Genomic DNA, 25096 nt, shown 5'->3' with positions numbered 1-25096 from the left:
CATTTTTACGAGGACAGACATTTGGAATCAGGATCATGAATCAATGCAGCAACAACATAAAGCACTGACAGGTATTTAGGGCAAACAGAAAAGAGTATCTATTCCAGAGCCGGGGCAGAACAGTTTGTGCTAGCAAGTGTATAAATACATAAAACTGAGAGAACACAGTGATGCATATTAACAACCACACCCGTGAAAAAGAACAAGACTGAAGCACACACCAGGAGCAGTGCTCTGACCCCTGGCTGCACTATTTAGAAGGCTACCCTGCAAAGTACAGCATTTTGGACACACAGTTCCCCAGATGATCACAAACAGCTCATGAATAGGACAGAGAACATCTAGTGACACCGTCCAGTGTACCCAGTTAAGATCGCAAATGCAGTGTAAATCACAGGCTCACAGGTCTAAAGCAGGGTCGCCTGGGGCAGGTCACACAGAGCCACATCCAGGCGGGTTCTGAACGTCTCCAGAGGAGGAGACAGCGCAGCCTCTGCGGGCAGCCTGTGCCCGTGCTCCGGCACCCTCCAGGGAAAGGAGTTCTGCCTCGTGTTCAGGTGGAGCTTCCAGTGCCGCACCTTGTGCCCGTTGCCCCTTGTCCTGCCGCTGGGCACCACCGCAAAGAGCCCGGCCCCGTCCTCCCGGCACCTGCCCTTAAGGTGTTTGTAGACCTTGAGAAGCTCCCCTCAGCCTTCCCTGCTCCGGGCTGAACAGGCCCAGCTCTCTCAGCCTCCCCTCACAGGGGAGATGCTCCGGGCCCCCCATCACCTCCGCAGCCCCCGCTGGCCCCTCTCCAGCAGCTCCCTGTCTCTCCTGACCTGGGGAGCCCAGCACCGGACACCGCACTCCAGACGCGGCCTCACCAGGGCAGAGCAGAGGGGGGGGATCCCCTCCCCCGTCCTGCTGGCCACGCTCCTCCTCGTGCACCCCGGGACACCACTGGCCTTCTGGGCCACACGGGCACGCTGCTGGCCCATGGGCAACGTGCTGCCCACCAGCACTGCCAGGCCCTTCTCCGCAGAGCTGCCCCCCAGCAGCTCAGCCCCAGCCTGCACTGGGGCGTGGGGTTGTTCCTCCCCAGGTGCAGGACCCTATGCTTGCCTTTGCTGAACTTCACCAGGTCCCTCTCCACCCAGCTCTCCAGCCTGCCCGGCTCTCACCAAATGGCAGCGCAGCCTTTGGTGTATCAGCCACTCCTCCCGGTTAGGTGACATCAACAACTTGCTGAGGGTACGCTCAGTCCTTCATCCAGGCCACTGAGGAATAAGCTGAACAGGACAGGGCCCAGCACTGACCCCGGGGGAACTCCACGAGCTACAGGCCTCCAGCCAGACCCCGTGCCGCTGACCGCAGCCCCCTGAGCTCTGCCATTCAGCCAGTGCTCAGCCCACCTCACCATCCATCCACTCACCTAACCCAGGCCTCCTGAGCTGACCTGTGAGGGTGTTACGGGAGACAGCATTACGAGCCTTGCTGAGGTCAAGGGGGACAACACCCACCACACCACCACCCATCTAACCAGCCAGCTCTTCCTTCCCAGGGCTCTCCCAGGAGGGTGGAAGGGGAAGGATCACCAAGTGTTCCTGGAAGGTGACTGCCCCAAGCGGGACCAGTCTCACAGTGGTATTCACAGTTCCTCCTCTGGGTCTCCTCTGCAGTTAGATCTGCCTCCATTTTAATGCAGCTGAGTAAAACAATACCAGCCACACAGCCTACCTGGCAAGCTCATTTCTCTGCTCTATATTCTGTTACTTATTATTCACTCGTCTTTCCACCCTTCTGTCCATGCTGCATAAGCCTCAGGTGATTTGAAAAACCAAAACCCAGCACTTCTCCCCAAACTGCCAAATCACCCCTTCCTCATTCCCTTTCCACAGAGGCAGTTAACACCCAGCTGCCCGGGAAATGTGGCAGACACAGGCCATGGACACCATGGGTATGACAAAGGTCCACAGCACCGCTCAGTCCTCTACCGATCCGTTGTTGTTACCTGGTCTGCTCAGGGAACCGCAGCACTCAAATTACAAGCAAAACGATGAGAGGTGATCTAGACTTAACCACAGCACACTTATCTGCACCGAAGGTTTCTTACCCACCCCAGCACCCCCCAGACATCAGGCCTAGCAACCCTAGTCTAACATTTTTATTATATAATTTCTACTTTCAAGGCCTGAACTGACAAAGCAAACCTTTGTCAAATACAAAGCATGAAATGACACATCACAGTATGTTTCAAAGTTGTTTTTTTTTACTGCAAGTTCTTTGCAAATATTTTTATAGTCATTACAAAAAAATACCAAAGAAAATTTCAGTCTATCCCATTTCAGAGAGTCATAATTTACAAAAAAATAAATAGCTTTACTCTAAAGAAGACAACTGTCTAGTATTAAGGTCAGCAATATCATTCACAGAAGTCCACATTTTCAGAGCGCCGAGTATTTGGGTCCGTCTGACTTGGTTTGCCTTCTTCCAGCATTTTCCTTTAAAATAAGACTAATCAGGACATGAGAAAAGTAACTTTTTTCTTCCCACAGAAAACTGAACATTCAACACAGATTTTGAAACCAGACTCCATTCTAATTGAATTGTTAGACCCCTCTGACACACAACTTTAAAAACAGTAACACTTTTTTTTTTTTTTAACTACTGTAACAGAACAGTTTCCCCACGAAATTTGAGAGTCAACAGCAGCAGCATGAAGGGCATGTTTCTTCGGTATAAGGCTAATGGTCCTTGATGTGGCAGAGCTTCTATTAAAGCACAGAACTGCCAAAGCCAAGGGTATTACAATCAATGTCATACCAAGCCTGCAGCCTCCACTCAGGCAAATCCTCACTAACCTAGTCCCCACAGGCATAACCAGGATTCGCCACCCAAGTCTGAATTCCTGAGTGAACTGGGTGTAAGAACAGGTACTGCGCACTGCAACACACCAACTGCTGCACAAATTTGATTTTGAGGTGATTGTCACTCCAGACATGCTAAAATACTGCTTGGAAGTTGACTGTGCTTTTTCATTTTTCACATCAGCACTACTGACGCATTATAGTGAACTTGCTGCTATACACTGTAAACACATGAAACCTTTAGGACAATGCATAGAAGCATTAACCATGTACAGTAAATGCCATAATGAGAAAGTCTGGCACACGTTTCACAAGAAGAAAAATCTTTGGACTATAGTACTATATGCCACAAAATATTCCAAGTGCACCCCACAATAGATGGCTCATCAAATGAGGAATCAGCAAACAAGCAAATAACTAGCATTTGCAAAAATATTTCTTAAAAAAAAAAAGGGGGGGGGGGAAACTTCAGAACATAAGAGCAGATGAAAAGAAAAAGCTTTTCTGAACTTCTTCGATCAGTCACTCTGCCTTACATTTGAGCATGTAATGACAGATTTCAGGCAAAAATTAAAAGTCTCCAAAGTGTTTTGCACAGTGTATGTGCTTCTCCTAAAGCTGGCTAAAATCAATACTAAGGAGAGTTAAAAAAAAAAGAAAAAAATTGCATTTTTACGTTACTTCCATCACCGTGCTCTGGTTAACTTCACTAGGTCTGAAACTGAACTGTACGGTTCATACCGGCTCAGGGGAAGTTACAGTTCTCTGAACACATCACCTCCCTCTCCCCCACAGGAACTAATCAAGTTCAAATGCTACACCAAGCCTGAATCTTTGGCCATGCTATAGAAAATGCCTTTTTCCTGAAGTAGGTGGTCTGGACTACCACACTCCACCACTTCTCCTCTGTCCAGGACTAAAACTCTGTAAAACAGGGGAGAGAAAAAGAAACAAAAAGTCACAAGATAATGCAGAAAGCCAACGAACACAGATGTATACGTACAGGCACAAACCGACTGTAGCACGGCCGTTACATGCAAGCGAACACAGTCCAGATCGTATGAATGGACAGAGACTCTCAACTCTGTCCATCCTCACTGCAGAGACTCTGTCTGGTCTATTTTTTATGCAGCACATGTTTATCCAGTCATTTGCAGGCAACCATGAGACTTTGGATTGCGCTCTGAGCCACTCAGAAACTAGGTGACAGCACTTCTTGTCAAGGTGAGTCAGGGCCCCTAAGACCTTTCAGGTTCTAGGATAACCTTTCTATCTATAATACTGTACCACATCAACTTCTGCTGACAAAATAAAGCACAGGCAGTTTATCCAAAACAAACGTGAACTGGAATTAGGAATTTTACAAAGCAAGTTACCACAGTCACTAAAGTCCGCTCACAGTTAAAACACCGCCTTCAGCTACCTCCACTAACAGCAGGCATTGCGGAGGTGCTCACTAAGCCCTTCATGGGTGCTGCTGCATGGTGGTACCCGCTGCCTTGACTGCACTGGGCGCTCATCTGGTGACGGTACTGCTGGTGCTGGGCCTGGCACAGGCAATGCTCCTGTCTCTTGCCTTTTGCTATTGACAGCACAAAGAAAGGTCACAAAAGTACACCCCAAAAATTTTATCACTGCTCACTCTGCTCTCTGCCGTTCCGTGATAAAAAGGACAAGAGAGCTTAAAACTGAAATTATAAGACAACAACTCTGCCCTCAACCACACCTTAGCAAGGCAGCTGAGGATGAGGGAGGTTATATGAACTATAAGCAAAAGTGATGTAAAGAGAAATGTCAAACTTCAGGGAAGCGCAGGACCTGCCTTTTTGATTCCTTATGCTGTCTGTGCCTAGTTTAGAGTATGAGCTCCCTGAAGCTTTGACGTCTCTTCCAGCTCTGCCTAAACTAGGACAAGACCCAGGAACAGACTCCTGTCCTTGCCTCTCTCCCCTTCCAGGTTGGCCGGGGCAGAAACAGCACAACAGCAGTGCGACAGAGGGGTAGAGGAGCTCCCCAGGCCAAGCACGATCAGCGCAAGCCAGAACACACAACCTACACCCATAAAAACAGGAATTCCAGCAGCTCCACCACAGAGAGGTAGCTAAAATGCGCCAGTAAACAAATTTAACACAAAAATGCTTATTTTAGTAGAGCACAATGCTGGTCAAGCATGCCACGTTCTTCAAACAAAAGCAGTATTACTTTACCTTGTGTAGTCCATGATTGTGTTCAGACGATGTGCTATAGTTAATACAGTACATTCTTCAAATTGAGACTTTATTGTTGACTGTATAAGCTTATCGGTTTCAAGATCAACAGCAGCTGTGGCTTCATCTAGAACCAGGATTTTGGACTTCCTGAGCAGAGCTCGTGCCAGGCACACCAGCTGGCGCTGTCCCACACTACAGCGGGTGGGATGGGAGCGGGGGGGGGAAAAGTCAGAACAAGTTTGCAGTATTAATTTTGAAGCCTAGCAATTCCTTGCAAGAGAATACATTACAAATGGTTTCAGCATAACTGCATCAGGCTGATGCACCCAATCAGTGCAGTGTTGAGGACTGGATTTTAAATGGTTTCTGCAGACCAAACGTATCCCTGCTACAGCACAAAAAGCAAGCTAACAGCTTCCTTAGAAAAACTGCATCTGCTGGGCAAGAGCTATAGTAAGTTCAGAGCATCCACTACAAGTTGCAGGCTGCTTCTGCTGAAATCCTTTCCAAGACTAAGCTGTCAAACATCACAGCATTCTGAGTATTGCTTAAATTACTTCAAATTCCCTAACCTGAGAGTTTAAAACATGTTGAATAAAACCTAGTTGTTTGATTGCCTGGTGATGCATTAAGAATTCCCCAACTCCCTCTGCAAATTCTCACACCAGGCGGGGTCAGGGAGCATTGCTATTGCTAGGATCTAGCTACATACTGTCCCAAGTGAGCTTGGGAGTGAGGTTTCTGGGAACAGAAAGTCTAGTTGCAGATGGGAGGGTGCACACACCCCTCTCAGTTCTCATTTAGTTCTTAAGGCAATTTTCACAAACATGGTTCTTTGACGTACCTGAGGTTCTCGCCACCTTCAGCACACTCGTGATTAAGTTTATCAGGAAGGGATGATACAAAGGTTTTCAGGTGAGCCAATTCCAAAGACCTCCAAACATCTTCATCAGAGTGTTGATCAAAAGGATCAAGATTCATACGCAGAGAGCCAGAAAACAATATTGGATCCTAGTCACAGAAAGATGTAATTGACAATGTACACAGAACATGGCAAGTGCTCCAAAAATATTTCTTAGGTAGCAAAAGTAAAACAACACATCCAGATCCAACTGCAAGCAAGTTAATCTACCGAATTTGGGAGCGAGACCTCATTTTTTCCAGTAAGAGCAAGTTATTCTCCCTCACCCTTACTCCTTATGCCTCTCGGGGGTCTGACCTCTGCAGACTGGCACTCCAGACCTTTCCGTAAGTCAGTGACTCATGAATCCAGAAAAAAAACAACAAACCAAACAAACAAATAAAACCCAACCCCCAAAAAAACCTCATCAGCCAACTTTCTTTTTACTGGGCTACTAAGTTAAAGAACAGGCACTCCCTGCCCAAACTTCTGTCAGCAGGGACTATTAGGTCAACTCTCCACTTCCCAGAGAATTATACCATCTGTAAATATTTCAAAAGTCTTCAGCTGCTGTATTATTTGAATTAATTGATTTTTTTCTTGGACATGGAGAAACACTACTTTAGAAATACTTTCAACCTAGTAGTGTCAGACCAATGCAAAGTGATCAAATGGAGAAAACAAAGTCCCCCCAGGATTTCCAAAAGTGGTGCAGAAAACCTTTTACAGTGTGCTCACTTGTTTTTGCCAGCATGCTGCAACAGTGATTTATATAACTGCATTTTATGGTCTTACTTTGAATCAGAACGGGCAGGCAATAAAGGCTATGCAATGATAACAAGATGATTTGAGACTGTGCATCCAGTGCTTGTAAAGCCATATTTCCAACCCATTTGGACTATCAAACCCACAGTTGCTGGGGTCGACTGGGATGGTTATGTACAGGCTTCTGTGACTGAACAGTACCGCATCACGAGATCGTGCCGAAGCCAGACTGCTTTGTGCACAGGCCCAAAGAGTGCATACTGAGCCTGAAGGAGCAACGCAAAATCCCTGTCCCTCACAACTAGCTACACAGTACCTTTGTTGTGTTTCTAAAAAGAATGGAACTATCTAAAGTGAAAGTGGAAATTCATTTCTAGAGAAACTCCCCTGAGGGCTCTCCACCAATGGAAATACTCAGACTTCACTTCCCCTCTACTGGCCAAAAGAGCAATGGTCCCAGTTAATTAAGGGACCCTGGACCCCAATCAGGTGTTCAGCTGGGGTAAGACCTCCCCACTCAGCCTTAGCTGTCTATAAGCACTGAAGCGATCAGCGTGGGGTGCTGACAAAGCCCATGAGTCCAAAGGCCAAGGTTTTGCTTCCAAATCACAACTCGGCCATAGCCAAGCTCCTGCCTGTTACACAGCACAAGAAAATCAAAGCCAGTCTAGGAAAAAAGCTTGGTTTCAAGTCCATGAAAAACCATGCTAAAATGACTCAATTTCATAGCTATAGATCAGAAGAGGAATAAATACATTCCCCCCCAGCACATCACAGAAACAGCACTGTTACAAAACAACTTCCAGTAATGGCAGGATTTTGCATGTACCTGAGGGATGATGGTGATCTTGAACCGCAAGTCATGGAGCCCTATCTTTGCAATATTAATTCCATCAATAATAATTTCTCCTTCAGCTGCTTCATTAATCCGAAACAAACCTAAAGTTAGTGAGGATTTTCCAGCTCCCGTTCTTCCAACTATTCCAATCTGTTGGGAAGACATACAGGAACCACTTCAGTCCAGGGAAAAATTAAAACCTTTCCAAGTATCTACCTGAAACTGACACACTACCAGAAGGTTGTCATATTTGCTGGGCTATCAACACCCCAAAACAGCACAACAAACTGAGGCTAATCAAAGGGGAAGAAAAAAAATCACTGGATATGAAAAAAAAAAACAAAACAACCAAACCCCCCCCCCCCCCCACACACACACACACCACAAAAAGCAGTCTCAAAATCTGCAATCCAGCCATAGAAATTTTCAGTTTTTCTAGAAAGGCAGATGGAATTGGGTAGAGCAGACCAAGGTATCCCTAGTTCATGCTTCACAGTAACAATTGCTAACTTAACATTTATCTTGATAAGCACTGTTTCACACAAATGTTTGGCTTCCCAGTTAGACTGAGGTCTTCACCAATTCTTTGCCTTTTAAAAAATAAACATAAAAAATTGCCTCTGTGGTTTGTTGATATATCTCTTGCCACCTGCCCTTTCTAACCCCTCTTGAAGTAGTATTCTGCCCATATTTGTCAGTAGAATGCACACACTCAGGAAAAAAGCAAATGCCTAGTTGGATATCACAAATCAGGAAGCCAGTAGACCTGCCTTGCAGCTACCTTTTATGCCGCTGTGGAAGATCACACTATTACTGGACATCAGAGAATCCACATAGGACTGGGGCAGGATGCATGTGAGCTCACGTGCAAGGAAGCAGTAGGAGAAACACACACCTATCACTGTCAGTTTGGCCAGATCCAGAGAATCTACTCTGAAGTCCCGTTTTTTTCCTGCGGTCTCACCTTGCAACTTCTACCTCACTAGATCAGGACTTTGCCCCTCTACTTAATAGCTCATTTTCTTGAGACTGTGATTAACTTAATCTCTCTGCAACCTGTGCACCTCTTTGCTCACAGCAAATCAGCAAAATTTCCTGGGAAGGGGAGAAAAGACAAGATAAACCTCACTTCCTTATGAAATCAGACCAAAAGACACTTCACAAGCCCACATAACAGTGTATCTTTATCCCATGATGCAGCACACACCTTGAAAAGCCTAAGAGCCCACTACGCCTGCCAGTTACAGTAAGACTGATTCTACAGAAACTCTTTGAGTTCTTAAGGACCCCAGACACGTTACAGAACAGGGTTCAACCTCTCTGGCTTACACATGCAGTCTTATGAACTGTAACACCCTACTACAAATGTAGATTCATTACCTTCTCGCCCCCATTTATGGTAACGTTTATGTTTTTCAGAACCAAATCCAAGTCTTCCCGGTAACGTAAACCATAGCCTCGAAACTCAATCTTCCCTTCCTCGGGCCAGGTACTCGCTGGGGCAGTTTGTTCAATACTCCATTCAGCCTGAAAGAACCACACGGAACACATCTAATCAGTTGCTTCTTCAACCAGACATGGGCTCAGAGGCCTCACGGAAAGCAATTAAGAACAATCCTTGTTAGTGTGCAATTTGCAAAAGGAACTGTAACGATGATGGGCAAAGAGGGAAAGTGCCTACCCAAGGCAGATGAAGTGCTGAATGTAGCCAAGGGCTCTTCTATCACAAGTCCCACTTGCTGGATAAGCTTTCACCTTACAAATGGCAGAATCATACCGGCAGAACATGTTCAGATAACCTGCCTGTACACCCACACCACAGTAAAGAAGCCGCCGGGGAAGCCAGACATGCAACTAGAAGCAGTTTAACTGAGGCATAAGCACTAAAAGATTAACAAGCTGGTAAAGTAAACAGCTGCTGCCTCAGCCTCCCACAGAGGTGGAAGATAGAAGAACAAACCCCACTGCATGCACTGCCAGTGCCAAAAAAAAAAAAAAAAAAAAAGCTTTTATCTACATAAACACACACCAGTCTGCTACCAGAACCCGAGAAAAAAAAATTAGGAAAGGTTCTCATAATGTTTGGCTGCCAAAATAGTGATTCAGGTCAGGTTCAAGTGACAGGCATGGCAAAGAGAAGCCACAGAAAACTCCGTTCTGTAGCGAAAAGGGGCACAATGACAAATGAAATGAGTTGTTAGGCGATTTGAATCAAAACAAAAATGTAAAACCTCTTTATTTCCCACACTAAGAGTAAAAAGAGAAAGACAAGTAAAGTAAGAAAGAGAATGTTTAAGCATTTAGGAAACAAAAATACTTGTACAGCTCCACTGCTCAGCCAAGGGTGGAACAGCACACTCCCTCAGTAACACCATGTCGGTGGATGTCCCTCAAAAGCACCCAGAGGAACACACCAAGGTACAGCCTGTGCCTAGAGGGAGGGCACGGCCAGCACTCTGCTCCATCCCACCCTCAGCTCCTAGGACAGGCCCAGCGGCACTCTCCAACCCATTCAGCCAGGTAATGGGCAAGACCTCAGAACAGGGCACTGACTTCTACAGCTGTGGTAGACAACTCAAATGTACCTCCTTCTCCATTTCAGCATATTCTTTGACTCTTTCCACAGCAACAATGTTGGTTTCCAGCTCAGATGACATGCGAACTAGCCAGTTCAAGTACGCTGTGATCTGCAAGAAGAAAAGAAATCTAAAAGCAGTTTATACTAAATTTGTTACCTGCAATAAATAAAAAATACGAAACCACCAAACCACTTCAGGTTCATGGAATGCATAAACACAGACAAGATCTTGGCTAATCAGTGCTGGACTGGAGAAAAGTCCAGATGCCTTTTAATATGCAGGGGATGAGTCATCTTAGCCACATCCCCACACACAGGTGGGTCACAGGAAGAACTACCCCAGCATCTTTGCAAATGTTCCTTAGTCCTTCCTATGTTCCTTAGTTTTCCCTCCAAAGCCATAGCAAGGTTCTGACTTTCTGACGCAGTCTTACAAATCAGAAGGGTTTTGGGGTGTTGATGGGTTTTTTTAAGAGAAAAAGGTAAAATTACCTGCAGTGAATAGGACACCGAGAGGCCAACCAGCCCTGCACTGAGTTTGTTGCGTGCAATCACTGCGAACAATGCTGCAAAGAGGACAATACAGTTCCCCACGTACTCCAGACGGACAGCCAGCCACCTGCAAGACAGAAAAAAGTAATGCGCTGGAACAGGCTGCCCAGAGCAGCTGTGGGTGCCCCATCCCTGGCAGTGCCCAAGGCCAGGCTGGATGGGGCTGGGAGCAGCCTGGGCTGGGGGGAGGTGTCCCTGCCCGTGGCAGGGGATTTTAGAACTAGATGGGTCCCCTCCAACCCAAACTATTCTATGATCTTTCCAGTTATTCACCTATGGAGAATTAGGAATGTGGGCAACCAATGTTTGGTCACACATCTTGTTTTTTTAAAAGATTAGTAATATGGCATCTGCATACTGCCAGTGACACTGGAACTGCAAGATATTTGAGGTTCTGCTCCAGCAACATGCAAACCTAGCAGCATCCAAAATTAATAAACCTTTCAGGTACATAAATTCTGGTCTTAGTTCAGAAAGCAGTTGTGGTTAACATTGGAATAGATGAATCAAGACTTTTAAAAAACATACTGCCCAGAGGTAAGGCAGAAACTCTCAGAAGGAAAAGAAATTCAGAAGTAATCTTAATTCCATTACAGAAGTTTAAGCAAAACACCTGTGAAACAGACATATCCACACAGGCTTCCCTACCCTAGACAAGTATGCCAAGAGCTGCGACTGATAAGGATCACAGGCAGCAGAACCATGTCCTTCCTATAACTGCCTTTCAATAATTCAGCCCCACTGTTACCTGTTTGCAACAATGCTTGGATAATAAGCTTTCTGATTTTCATCCACTTTCATGTCGTTCTGCTTTATGAAACGTTTCTGCTCCTCAAAGGCTCGAATGACACTGACTCCCAGGAGGGTCTCATTGAAGTGAGAATATACAGGAGAACGACTGACAGACTCAAGGCGTTTGAGCTGGCGAGAAGTGGCCACGTAAAATCTCTGCAAATCAGAGTATGAGAATTATGGTTACATCCAGACTGCGTATGAAAAGACAAAGGGAATCATAAGACAGTTCCCTGCCATTTGAGATGTTCATTATAGGGATTCAACTTACATGCAGGAATACACACCTTCTACAACACCTAGAAAGACCATTACATACACTCTGCTGTCTTTAAATAGCTGCCACCACTCACTCTCATGTGACAGCCATTTTCTCTTTTCTCTTCTCTGCACGCTCAGTTCAACAGTATAAAACACACACATCACCACCTTTCAAGTTCACTAATTCAAGAGTCAAGGTCAAACCCCAGCTTCTTTTTGATCTGTACTGGCTGTACTAGATTTCTAAGAGTAAAGCAAGAGTGAGGCAAGCATACCCGGCCTACACAAGACAGGAGTACAAGGCTGCTATCATTTCTCTTGCTCTAGAAACAATATTCTGACAAAACAGGCACATGAGCAATGCACACGTAACCCTCTAAAGGCTACTCTTGTTTGGAAGGCAGTTTTAAAGAAAAGCCCATATGTTTTCCACATTTGGGCTCTGAGCAACAAGCTATACAAAATTCACCTCAAAATCTGACGGCGTTTTATAAAGTCTGCTTAGGTATTACAGGATTACCTTCTGCACAGAAGTCATTCTACACCTGACAACTGAAGGAAATGCTGTGCTAACATCAGCTACCCAATAAACCATGCAAAGCATAGTCAGTCAAGCATAAGTCGTGTCAAACACATAAAAATCCATCCTAGTGCAGAGTAAGAACTATGTTAAATAACAGAGGATGAGTGACTGCTGGTCCCAGTGCCCCCAGGTAACACCCCTTACCTGCACAAACAAGTAGACAAGTCCCAGAGGTGGAATAATGACAGCAGCTATAGGTGTGGCCAGCAGAATGATGATACAAGCCCCAATCACGTTAAATGTTGAGCCCATGAACATCTTGATGATTGGTGGAATGGTGGAGTCAATAGTATCTATCTCCTTAGAGAAACGATTCACCAGATTTCCACTGGGTGTACGTTCAAAGAAACTCATCGGAGACCTGAGGACACTGTGCAGCAGGTTAAGGTGCAGGTGTCGTGAGGCAAATATTCCCCCTATTGACACAACCATGGAGTAGCCAAACACAGCAATACCTAGAAAAGAAGACTTGTTTTTAACTGATTTCACTTCTCACATAGATTTTCTTCATTTTGTCCTCATGTAGCACTACCACATCTCTACTACAATAATTCTGAGAACTGGCGTTCGCTACAGATAGACTCAGCAAATACATCAAGTATTTAAAAAAATAAAATTTTAAAAAAGTAAAAAAAAAATGTTAGTGAAAACATCGTGTTTCTCTCATGGAATAAGTTGTTCCTCCATTACAGAATTTTGTGTAATATTTCAGCACTTCCACTGAGTAAAGACAATGGAATTTTAATGTGACATTTAGTGTTTATTACAGGATTTTAGGATTTTTCTGGCAATTCTGAAGTGAGGTACACAGGGTTTTAGGTTTCATGGCAAACAAACTTTGACCACAAAGAGGACACGTAACAAAAAGCCACTGAGCTGGCCTCCCTGCGGTGCCTTGGATGGTCCCTCAAGCAGTTGGAGGAAACGCCATCCCAAACAGCTCAGGCGGGTTGTGGCTGCAAGGGTGGCAGCAAAGCCACAGCCTCCTGTGACAAACCACCCCGCAGACCAGGCTAGCGCAGTCTGTTGGCAGGCCAAGGAGCAATTTCTTGGGTCAGACGTTTTGCCACCAACTGCTCGCTCATCAGCCCCCGCAGATAAAGTTTGTTCTCATTTTCGACACATGAAAGCAAACAATATTCATTAACTGAGTCATTTTATAGGCTGGTTTGCTCGCCTTTTTTTTTTTTTCTTTAATTCAAGTTTTAAGCTTTCTGTCAAAATCCACATTCAAATCTTTCACAAACTGCTGCTGCAGTTCTGGGGTTACAAGTCACCAAGAGCATTAGAAACATTCTGAACCAGCTAATCTTAAAATAGGTAAGACCAAGCAAACCTTGAGAAATTCCCAGTGCTCCGTACACTCCCAGTCTGACATTTGTGTATTGCTGTGTCCCATTGATAACAGGATCATCTGTCCATAAACTTAGCCAGTAGTTGGAAGCCAGGGAAGCTATATGATTACACATAAAGAGGAAAATGCTCAAGAAAGAGATAAAGAGTCCAATTGCTTTCATGTAGTCCCAGTACACTGTTGCCTTTACCTGAAGACAGAAAGGGGGGGGGAAAAAAAAGGAATATTCATTTTGCAGATCAAGTTTCAAAACCAGCCATTCCCCCTTCTCCAATGCCTATTTAAAGTCACTATCCTTGCATCAGGCCATAAAAAACCACAACAGCTGCACTCTAGAGAGCCACTGCTTGGGAACACAAGCTGCAAGTGTTCTATGGAGATGTGCCAAACCCAACATCCCTCCAGGGCAGGCACACATCATCTTTCTGTTGTCTTCCAAGGGAAGGGAACAGTAGGGAGCAAGCTGCCTAAAGTAACACAAAGCACCAGTGGCAAAGCCAAAAACTTCACCGAGGAGTTCCAGGTTTTGGCGTGCTCTTTTTACCACAAGATTAAACAGCCCTTAATTAAACCCGCATGGCTTGTATCCTATGATCTATCTTTAACCAGAGGATTCAAGCAACACTGCTAGGAGGTGTAACTGCCATTTTCCCAGGAACCTCACTCTCAGGTTTCTCAGAAAGCCCTGGGTATCCTGGGATTAGATACTTGTGTCTGCAGTGGAAACTTGGCTTAAATTCAGCTGAGTCAATTCCAGCTCTTTACACTGAAGGGCAGATTTCACTAGGTCACCTAATTTGTCATAATCTCCCTCCAAGAAAAAGCTGCAATGTTTTAGTTTCTTCTTTTATACTTTGATGTGGTCAGGCCCATCATCTTAAACAAAAGTTTTTATGTCAGCAGTCTTTCCGCAGGCAAACCTGGGGCTCAGCAGTGGGAGCAGAGGGCACAGCAACACTTCCATGAAACACTACACAACAAGCAGCAAGCCCAAGAATGCACTCAGCCCTTTCTCACGCCAGCTGCACAGCCTTCAAAAGCTATTTTCTTGGGAACACTGGATTTTTCTGAAACTGAAAGCGGGCACAGGAAGCAGGAACAGGAGACCTTACCCTTCCAGTCTTTGCTGTGTCGGCCTCTGTCAGTTTCCAGGAATTCTTTTCAGCAAGTGGCTTCTGCAGCTCTGCTGTGCTGCTCCGGTGCTGTGACTTCCCAGCATCTCTGCTGTATGTTGAAGAGTTACTGAGTTGCCTGTTTGAAGACATCTGTCTTTCAGTCTCAGCATGATACAGGCCAGGTGTTTACTTCAAAGACTTCAACAGCTCCCAGCTTCAAGTTAGTGACTTACATTACTATGGTGATAATCCATCTCCTAACCAGTCATCATCAGGCTTGTAACAGTAGTTACTAGTGTTTCCCTTCTCCCCTCACGGTGCACTCCTAATCCTCCCTGATGACTTTCAGTTCCCAAGTACCCATCAGATAAAAGTAACAGGCTAGCCCGCCAAAGAAGTCTTGGTTGGGCAATCAAACACCAAAAAGAAAAACATTTGGCCATCACCAACATCAGCCTTTACAAACTCTATCATCATATACACTGCAGCTACTGAAGTGCAAAAAAGGTACCTGCACTGGCATCAAAACGGGCAATTTTACTCTTAGGCACCCATTAGCTTCCAGAAGTACAGTATTTTCTAAAGCGCCATAAGAATAAGGCATAGATTATGAGATGATTTGGGGAAGGTATAATCAGCGATTGCCTTTGGCCTTTCTGAAGCACAACTGCAGCCGCATTAGGTCATAGTAAAGGTGCTCTTGGCACTTCATCCCATCCGACAGCAGACAGATGCAGAAGCTTTGGGAAAGCATATGAAAGCTGGACTAGCCAATACAATACTCTCCCTTTTATGCAAGACAAACTCACAGTATCTTGCTACAACACAGTAATTTCTTCACATGGAAAGAACAGCATGAGAGTTCTGTGTGAGCAGACACGAATGCGCCAACAGTCTGTACCAGTAGCCAGAGTGGAGCTGCAGCCTCAGAAGTTCATATGCCCAGGTGCTAGCAACTGGGAAGACTGGGATCCAGGGGCAGCTAATAGGCAGACCAAGTGTCCAAGCCCAGCTACTGGAGATGTCCACTTTGTACATACAAATATAATATATTCTCACTAGTGAACCTCCACCCTTTTCAGCCAGAGATAGGAACAGGACGAGGCCATTTGGTGCTGTGTTTGTGCGGGCGCTCTAAGTGCCTGTGATCTTTCTGACTGGCCACGTACATATGTGGTGTGTATTTACACTCCAGCACGTTTGCTGGGAGTACATCTTCAGCCTTCCTACTGTTGGAGCCGGAGCCATGGAGCAGCAGCAGCCTTGCCCCTCTCAGGCTGCTGAATCCAGCATGACACATTTTCCTCTAATACCATAAACACCAAATTATTATTTGTTCACAACCAAGTTACAGAGCCGGGGAGAAGAAGAGACCGCACACCTTTGCATCAGTTTTCCAGGGGCTTCATTCACAAGGACTCCATTTTCGGTAGGCTTCCCTTCCTTTCCAGATGGACTATTTGTGTCTGGGGGAGTGAAAAAGTAAACATGAAAATGGTAAGGCGAAGGCAGAGAAAGGTTTCATTTCAATCCTAAATGCCAGGGTGCAGTTCTATTGTGCAAACACAGCAGGGAACCCAAGTAAATATTTACAGGTACTAATAGATAATTGACAAGGTAAACAAATCAGTTTAGTTCCACCCCAACAGGATTAGTTGCAAAGACATGGAACACTTATTTTTCTAGTTTTCTACCAAAGGCAGGTCACTAATAATGATGCAATATAAGGCCATACTTTACGTTAAAAGCATGCAATACGAAGTCACACTATGACTTACTCTGTGGGGCAAAAAACCACTCCACCCACACCTTTCCAAACCACATCTTTTACACAGCTAACTATAAACAAATTATTTTAATTTTAGAACACAAGGAGAAGACATTCTAGTAGATGATGGAATGAAGCTGCTAAGAATGGCAGACGTGCTCTTAACTTTGAGTCTTCCTGCAAAATTAAGCAGGAAGCAACATGCAAAAGCCTGATGCTTTTAGGCAACCATAGGAATCAGATTGATTTAAGCAAGACATCTTTCTATGAATGTCACTTCTCATAGAAAAAAAACTCATTATCCCACACCATCCCATTTGTAACACGATGCAGCACACACAAGACAACTGTCTAAAACACTTCATAAAACCTGTCAGCTTGAAATATTAAGCTTTCTCTGAGCAACTTATTTCAGTATAATACAGTGCCATGAGTAAAACTTCCAGGTTCAAGTTATGACATAATTTTCCTAATGCAAACCAAATGACTGACTCCTAAGAAGTTAACTGTCAAGTAAACGGAACTCTGTTTTTATGCATTAAAGTTAATTCAGAACTTGTAACAAAAATAATTCTGCATTTTAAATCGATTATGCATAGTTTATGCAAACAAAAAAGTACACCTGCATCTATTCAAAAGATATGCAGGAAGATTTGTGTAGATCCAGAGTCTGATGTTTTAATGTTTTTATACTAAAGCAAAATATATGCATAAACCAGTTCATCAATACACTGTGGACTGCCTGAATATAAAAAACTGTTCTCCCCTGCGTCTGCAAACTAAACACTGGTTCATTACTCTAAAAACCCAAAGCTAAACTGTTCAGTGTGGTCTATAAGGAGAAAAAAGCAGAAAATATGAAACGTTAAAAGTTTCAAAGATTTGGTTCTTACTTTTATTGACATGAATGACAGCAAACCAATATGGGACTGCTGATTGTTCTAAGCACTTGACAGCATTTCTTTTGAAAGGCCCCCATATGAAAACCAGCAAGCATTCCAGCATCATATTGCTTTACAGCATCGCTGAAGTTCTAAACCCACATGAACAAAACAAAACTACAAATAAACCATCCTCCCCTAATAGCTCTTAAATTTGATTTCATGTTGTAAGCTACAAAGATTTCCTGATTATACTGCATTTACCTCTTGAGAACAAAAAATGCTCAAGACTGCCATAGTTACTCTGGCACGTGCACCTACGGTATAATGAGGGCTCTGTTGAAAAACGCATCCAAAAATCATAAAAGGGAACTGCTGCTGAATACAGAAGTACTGAATTACACGCATGAGGAAAAAAAAAATATTAAACCAACCAACCTTCAGGGGCTTAATCCTGAATGATGCCTCTCTGGGTACACCCCTAAGCCCAGGGTGCACTTTAGTTTATTTAAAGCTTCCTCATGGAACTGTTTGAGATAAAGAGTTGCTGATGACGAGTTACCTGTAAGCTGACCAACTGTTGTGGCAGTCGCAAGCAAGTACCATGCAAACCAAGCAGATACCTTCTACTGTGCAGCCAAAATTACTCTAATAACAACTCACTCCCTTGTAAGTGAACAGCAGCTATTTATATTACTCCAACATAAGCGCTAATATAAAGCCACATGGCAAAAAAGCAGTTACCTGTTTCCAGAGGTTGAATCGTTCCTTCTAATAAAGGATCTGAGTCTAAAAGTATATATAATTAACGTTTTCCAGAACACACTCCAACATTTTCAATCCTTACAAACACAAACTCATCCAACTAGCACAACTTAAACCACAAAACCATAAATGCCTGAGGCAGGATCAAATTTGCTGAAACGGACTTCTTTTTAATCCCAAGCCTCATACACAGTCAAAAAGAGACAACATTGAGGCAAAACAAAAAAAAAATCCAAATCAGATGGCTGTGAACAACCAAGAAACGTCCTTTCTTTCAAGATATGCACTAACGAAGAGAGAACCGAAAAAGCAGACTCTAAAGTGGCCTGGTATTGACAATAACAGAAAAACACTCACTATGTGCAGGGAACTCCATATGCATTTTCCCCAGTGGTGGGGAAGAGACTTCATTTAAGAATCTTAAGACAAACCCTGACCTTAACATCAAAGATGTAAAGCATAGTGTTTTCAGAGTGGCAACTTTTGTCCACAAGGCTAAGCGTCTCCTCCCACAGCTCTGCTATCCTGCCTTGCTTTAGTTGTGCAACCGCAATGAGAGAAGGAGAGCTGTGGTAGCACAGGTTTACTTAGTTCCATCTACTGTGTAGTCCCCAGTCATCATCCTGCATAGACAGATTAGTAAGAGTGAGATACTTCACCCTTGCAAGCATCTTGATACCCTAAGAGCGCTCATCTTGAATCGGTATTTGCTTCTGCTATTGGGGCAGAGGCTGCAAACAGCTCTTGCTTTAGGAGGGAGAAAGCAAAGGGTTGAATTTTGCTAAAAGTAAAATGAATTTAGGAGGAAGTCAGATTATTACCTGATGCAGACAGGTGTTTCCTGTATTACCACTCTAGTCCGGACTCCACAACATTTAGAAAAGAGCCAACGCATCTCAATATTTAACTCCTGTTCTTTCTGACTCCTTAGAAGGCAAACGCGCTCAACCATGGCTACAGGCATCACACAAGCTATCTTGACTATCCAACACTGCTACTAAGCTCAGTTCAGCTTCATGTCAGAAAGAAGCACAACCACAACATACAGGTGTGCTGGGCTTCACTGGGGGCAGTGTTGATTGTGGAAAGCACAATGCTCTTCCCTTGCAGGTATGAAAACCCAACCTATAATGCAGAATTAATTATGAAATTCACACTACTACCTAGTGTATAATACAAAGCTATTCAGCAAGAAAGCTTTCTTCCTTTCAAATTCAGCACTTTAAAAATAAATCCAGGGGTTTTTTTCTTGCTGCTACAATTGGGAAGCAATTTATACAGAGGCCAAGCAAGTAAGGCTCTCCAAATCTTACTCCTTTTCCAAAGAGCACATTTCTACTTTGTAGAGGACAGCAGCTGGAATGTGGGGAATTGAGTCTACAAAACTAAAAACATTCAAAGACATTCAAATCGAACAGCTACAAGTGACAGATCAAGGCACTTCCTTTCAAGATAAGCAGATTGTTGAACTAAACCCCACAGTCCAGACCCTTAGTTCTCAGAGTACTTTCACTCCTCTTTCCCTCCAGACTAAAACTGAGTAAGCCTGTTGTGCTGACAATTCTCATATAAAAAATTAACTGAGTAGCCATTGAAAGGTATTTCAACATTTTATCTGACTACAAAGTCAGACCAATGGGGAGACAGCCATCTGAAGCACAGCCCACACAATGTAGGCCAGATTTAGAATTACTAGTTGTACTGTACATCTGTATCTTTCAGGTACTGCAGTCAAGACTAAAGATGAACCAAACAGGTGAAAAATATTTCAACCTTATGGCGCAGCTGTACTTCTGTGGAGCCACTTTTACTCCCCACAAACACTAAAAATATCTCCAGGCTTTTCACAGACAATCGAAAGTTTATGCTGAAGCCATTTGGAAAAAACAACAAAAACTCAACCCTCACACACGTTAAAATAAAAATTAACATCTACTATATTAGTTTGTATGGGAGACAAAGGAAAACAGTCATAAAAAAGCTAATCTTAAGCTATTTACTATCTCTACAGCAAGAGGTATTGCAGCAACAGCTACAAGTCAGGGCAGGGGAGGAAGGCAACACTGAACACCAAAAAAGAAACACACTCCCAGGGGTCAAGGGCACATCTAATGACTCCAGACCAGTCTGCATAGGCAGAAGTAGTACTGGCATCAGCAAATCAGCCACACTAAACGCCAGAGAAAGAAACAACTTCTAAAAGCAAGAAGAATCTGGATGCTTTTTATACAGCCTGGTAGGTTATTTTGCATGTAGTTCCAAGTTACTTCAGAGAAGATTACCACCACAGCAACAGTAAGGCCTCCATTTCGTGTACCCACAGCTGAAAGCAGCAGCGCTGAATGGGCACTCTCTGTGGCTGAGCAGCTACTGTTGCCACCCTTGTAGCTGCCTTCTGCATGAAGTAGGACCGCTGGGGAAGGGGGAGCTCACACCTCCCCTCCGACTCACACAGGAGCAGCTTTCTGGAGTGGGGAATTTTCCCACTGTCCTGGTTTCGACTGGGATGGAGTTAACTTTCTACTTAGTAGCTAGTACAGTGCTGTACTGGCCCTTACGTGAGAACAATGTTGATAACGCACTGGTGTTTTCAGTTGTTGCTGGGTGATGTGTATACTAAGCCAAGGACTTTGGGGGTTTTTGGGCCTTGCCAGCCAGAGGGCTGGAGGGGCACAAGAAATTGGGAGGGGACACAGACAGGACAGGTGACCCAAACTAGCCAAAGAGGTATTCCATACCCTATGGAACGGGGGAAGGAGGAGGGGACATCCAGCATTGTGGCGCTTGTCTTCCCAAGTAACTGTTATGTGTGATGGATCCCTGCTTTCCTGGGGATGGCTGAACACCTGCCTGCCCATGGGAAGTGGTGAATAAATTCCTTGTTTTGCTTTGCTTGCATGTGCAGCTTTTGCTTTACCTATTAAATTGTTCTTATCTCACCCCTCGAGTTTTACATTCCTTTCCCCCATCCCTCTGGGCAAGGGGGGCATGAGCGAGCAGTAGTGTGGTGCTGGGTTGCTGGCTGGGGTTAAACCACAACACCCACACCCAGCAGAAACACTGTGAGGCTGTGGATGAGGAAGGTAGCAGTACAGCGAGCACACCGCAGGTAACCCTCAGGAATCACAACGGGAGAGAAGGGCTGGGAGGCAATGGGGAGCAGGCTTGCAGCCAAACCTCAGAGGCTGGGCAGGAAGAGAGGCCTTCTCATCCTTGCAGAAGCAGGATGTATTCCAGCCAGAAAGCACCAAACCACAGTTTTCTATTTTGCTCCACCTTAAGTGTTTTCAGGCTGCCAACATGTAGCTTCAGACATAAGAGCCTCCCTTTTAGTGTGTGTGCAGATGCTCTCCAGCTAGCCTAGACTGACTCCCATCACAGATTACTCTGTTTATCCAAGAACCTGTGAGTTTTAATTATATTTAGTGATCTTTTACATATCTGATAAATATTAATATCATCCCTGTGAATCAGACAAACAATGCCTCTATTTTTCGCTTTTTACTGTTGGCAGAAGATCACTTGACCAAAACCCAGGAACAGATCTGCTGCAAAAGAGGCCAACCCTGTGATACAGCAATCCTCTCTGAATCACCAGGGTCATACTGAAGTTAAAAGTGCCTTTTATTAGACAACTGCAGAGAAGCATAGCAAATTATAAAGTGCTGACTCACCTTCCAAAAGAAGATTCACTATTTGAACAGAAAAGTAAAGTAACTTAGTTTAATGTAAAGGACTTCAAAACCTACCATGTACTTGGAAAGGGGAGAAGAACATGGCTATTAAAGGAGGCAAATTTTGTACAAGTCAACTTATTAACTTCCTAGGGAAGTGCAGAGAATTTATTTGTCTCCAGAAATCTTGTACACTGAAGACTGCAACAAGTCTGACTGTGCCCAAAGAAGCTATAGGAGCACCTACAGAAAATACACAGAAGTTAGCCTGATTCTGCTTCCATAAAATCTCTTCCCACAGTGCTTTTCTCAGTGGGAGATCCCACCCATAAAGCACTCCCTGTTTACAGCCAGCATCCACCCGAACCAGCATCCCAGTCTGCAAAGTGACAACTGTGACATATCAAGCGACCTTTCCAAGGGGAGAGCTAGCCTACAGCAGGACATCCTGCCCTTGATCCTCAGCTCCGTATATCACACCCAAATCCAAGTCCCCATCAGGGATAGCTGGATGCATAAGATGGAGCCAGGAGAAGATGCCACCTTCCACATCCAGCAAACAAACTGCTTGTTCACAGCCTCCAAGGGCAGTCTGTGTTGCCAGCCTGGATACCAGAGAGCAGCTTCAGAGAATAAGGCAGACCGTCACAGCCCCTGGCAAAGAACTTCCAGGTGAAGATCAAGAGCAGCCCCCTGCCAAAGGCACCTCTCAACACCTCTTTAGGGCTTCACAGCTTCATCAGTGCAACCAGCTGTGGCACCGTTTCAGTTTTGCCTGTAACAGGCACGCGAGTAGAAGACTAAAAAATGTCTCTGCTTTCCCTCTAGGGAATGGGTGGGAACCAAGGGTTTTCCAAACGGAAGGCGAAGGGAGAAGCGGCCTCGATCCCTTCCTTGTTCTGGAGAGCCTGCTCTGCAGCACTCAGCAGCAGGCATCTGCTACCAAACAGGCCTCAAGTGCAAAGCCAACAACTTCACTGGTCAGGGCAGTGCAAGCACTCCTCATACTTTTAGTCATCAGCATATGGAGGAGTGTCAGGAAATCACCACAGGCAAGGCGCTGAAGAAAACAGGCTAGAGGCAAGAGGCTAAGTTCCCCTGTTAAAATCCAATACTGCAAGTGTCCACAGGTAAAAAAAAAAAAAATATTCTTAAGTATACTCCTATATCAGTGCAGCTCTACAGCTATTCTGTAAAGCAGAAGCAGATGTCAGGGACATCAGCTAGAGAAATGAGCTGTTGCTTCCTCCTCTTCATCTCCAGCAGAATTATCTGCTTAAAGATGCCACATCCTAATAAGCACAGGAAGTGTATTTAAACCCCAGCTGGCCTTTACTTGATCTCACAGCCACCTGATTTTTGCTTTAAGTGAGAAGAATTTTACTACAGATCTGCTCCGCATTTTCCTAAGTTATAAGAACGTATGTGTATTTAATCTCATAACCTTCAATACCCCCAAGAAATAAGTATCTCTAACTATAGGTTTATCACAAGAAACAGTAATTTCTTTGTACTTTCCTTCAACTACTAATATTTTTCCTTTAACAGGCACACATCAGCTTATTCCAAGAGAATTTATTTGTAAACTTACCACTGTTCTCCATGCTTTGTTCAGCATTAGCATATGTACGAAGAAACTCAGCAAAAGCCCCATCTTGCTTCAGCAGCTCCTGGTAGGAGCCCATTTCAGAGATTTCTCCATCAGACATCACCAGAATTGTATCCATTTGAGGCAGATAGTTGATAGCATGGGTTACCAAAACACGTGTCTGAAAAAAAAAAAAAAAAAAGAAGAAGAAATATTTTTCTAACATCTCAAAATAGTAAAGACAAAGGTTCAACTACTACTCCTGCTGCTTGACTTCTGTGTATAATACAGTAATAACTATGGACAGGCATGCAGCATTTTTAAGAAAAACTACTGTTCTTGTCTTGATTTTTCCATCAAAGAATTCTGAATTACAGACACCAGACCATATTTCATTATAAACACTCTGTTTTATAAAAATCCTCTAATAATCTCAGAAGGATCCTTTCATTTTTCAGATGTTTGAAACAAAAATCTGAATATGCAACTTGACAAACTCTGAATCATTTGAACTCAGCAAAGAAAAACAAACCATTCTCTAGAGACAAGTATCTCATTATGACATACTTTATTTTTCAGGATTCCTTTTGGTCCAATAACTTTTTCAAAAATATGTTTCCCAACATGAGCATCAACAGCTGATAAGGGATCGTCACATAAATAGACATCTGCATTACAGTAAACCGCCCGAGCAAGACTGACTCGCTGTTTCTGTCCTCCAGACAAATTCACACCCTGGGGAAACAAGAAAATATGATCCTTTATTTACAGCTGAAAAGAGATGTCTTACTCCAGTTTGTGAAAGACACAAGTCATACGTGGCTTATGCAAATCAGAGAAATTTCAGCATTGTATGAAATAGATCTCCATCACAAATAATTTCACTACCACAACAGCATATGCACAGTCAAAATCCCCCGGAAGGAAGTTTATCTATTAAGTTTTCTACTACCACTGAGAGCTAGTTAAAAACAACAACAACAAAAAACACAACAAAAAAACCCACCATTTACTAGTCTTGTAAAGCAATTCACCCAGACAGACCTACCTAGAGTGCACATTCAGGGGCTACTTCTCTTTTCAGCTGTATTTCTGCAGCGCTGCCTCTGACTTAATAAACAAACTCAGTTCACACTCCACAGTTTGGCTGGCCTGCTGATCAACAAGCAGGATAAAGCTGCACCCTTTACTGAATACAGGACTGTCAGCTGGCCACTGCACCGCACCTGTAAGTAGTCAGCTTGCAAAGCACCTGTCTGTTTTCTGACCAACATCAGCTTAGCAGAATGGTGAGCAGGTTACGTACACATACCCTGCTGGCCAGGTGGTCAGGGGACACTTGGTCCTACTCCCATAGCAGAGCACTACAACATCTATGCAAGCTTCTAAATCTCACACCACCCATATTTTTGCAGCCAAGGGCCAGTTTAGAGTGGTGGTTGGCTTTGTGGTTGGGTTTTTTTGGGGGGTGGGGTGTTGTTTGCTCATTTTAAAGGAAGCTAAGTGTTCAGAAGATTCTTCTCTTCCTGCTTCCATACATTTTTCTGCTCTATGACCATGGCAACTTAGAGACAATTAAAAACTGTCATTGCAAAATGCTTTTTCATTTGTAATTGAGGACAGGT

General features: G+C 44.1%; 1 protein-coding gene across 3 annotated transcripts in view; it reads right to left on the bottom strand.

Annotated features, from left to right (window-relative positions):
- Positions 1–2226: 2226 nt before the first annotated feature.
- Positions 2227–25096, bottom strand: part of ABCC1 (ATP binding cassette subfamily C member 1) — a 57487-nt gene continuing 34617 nt past the window's right edge. For 2 of the 3 annotated variants that reach the window (XM_055804452.1, XM_055804450.1), the window contains exons 18-31: positions 24039–24206; positions 23475–23652; positions 16177–16261; positions 14793–14931; positions 13663–13870; positions 12471–12781; positions 11439–11638; positions 10631–10757; positions 10146–10247; positions 8941–9087; positions 7552–7710; positions 5901–6067; positions 5054–5248; positions 3779–4428 (exon numbers count right to left, since the gene is read on the bottom strand). In XM_055804452.1, coding sequence (XP_055660427.1) covers positions 4275–4428; positions 5054–5248; positions 5901–6067; positions 7552–7710; positions 8941–9087; positions 10146–10247; positions 10631–10757; positions 11439–11638; positions 12471–12781; positions 13663–13870; positions 14793–14931; positions 16177–16261; positions 23475–23652; positions 24039–24206 — 2340 coding nt within the window. In that variant the 3' untranslated portion in view covers positions 3779–4274. The other variant, XM_055804451.1, reaches the window with a different exon arrangement.

This window comes from Falco peregrinus, chromosome 5 (assembly GCF_023634155.1).
Source record: "Falco peregrinus isolate bFalPer1 chromosome 5, bFalPer1.pri, whole genome shotgun sequence".
NCBI lineage: Eukaryota > Metazoa > Chordata > Aves > Falconiformes > Falconidae > Falco > Falco peregrinus.
Note: the sequence above shows the minus strand (reverse complement) of the source record. Positions and strands in the feature narration are given on the sequence as shown.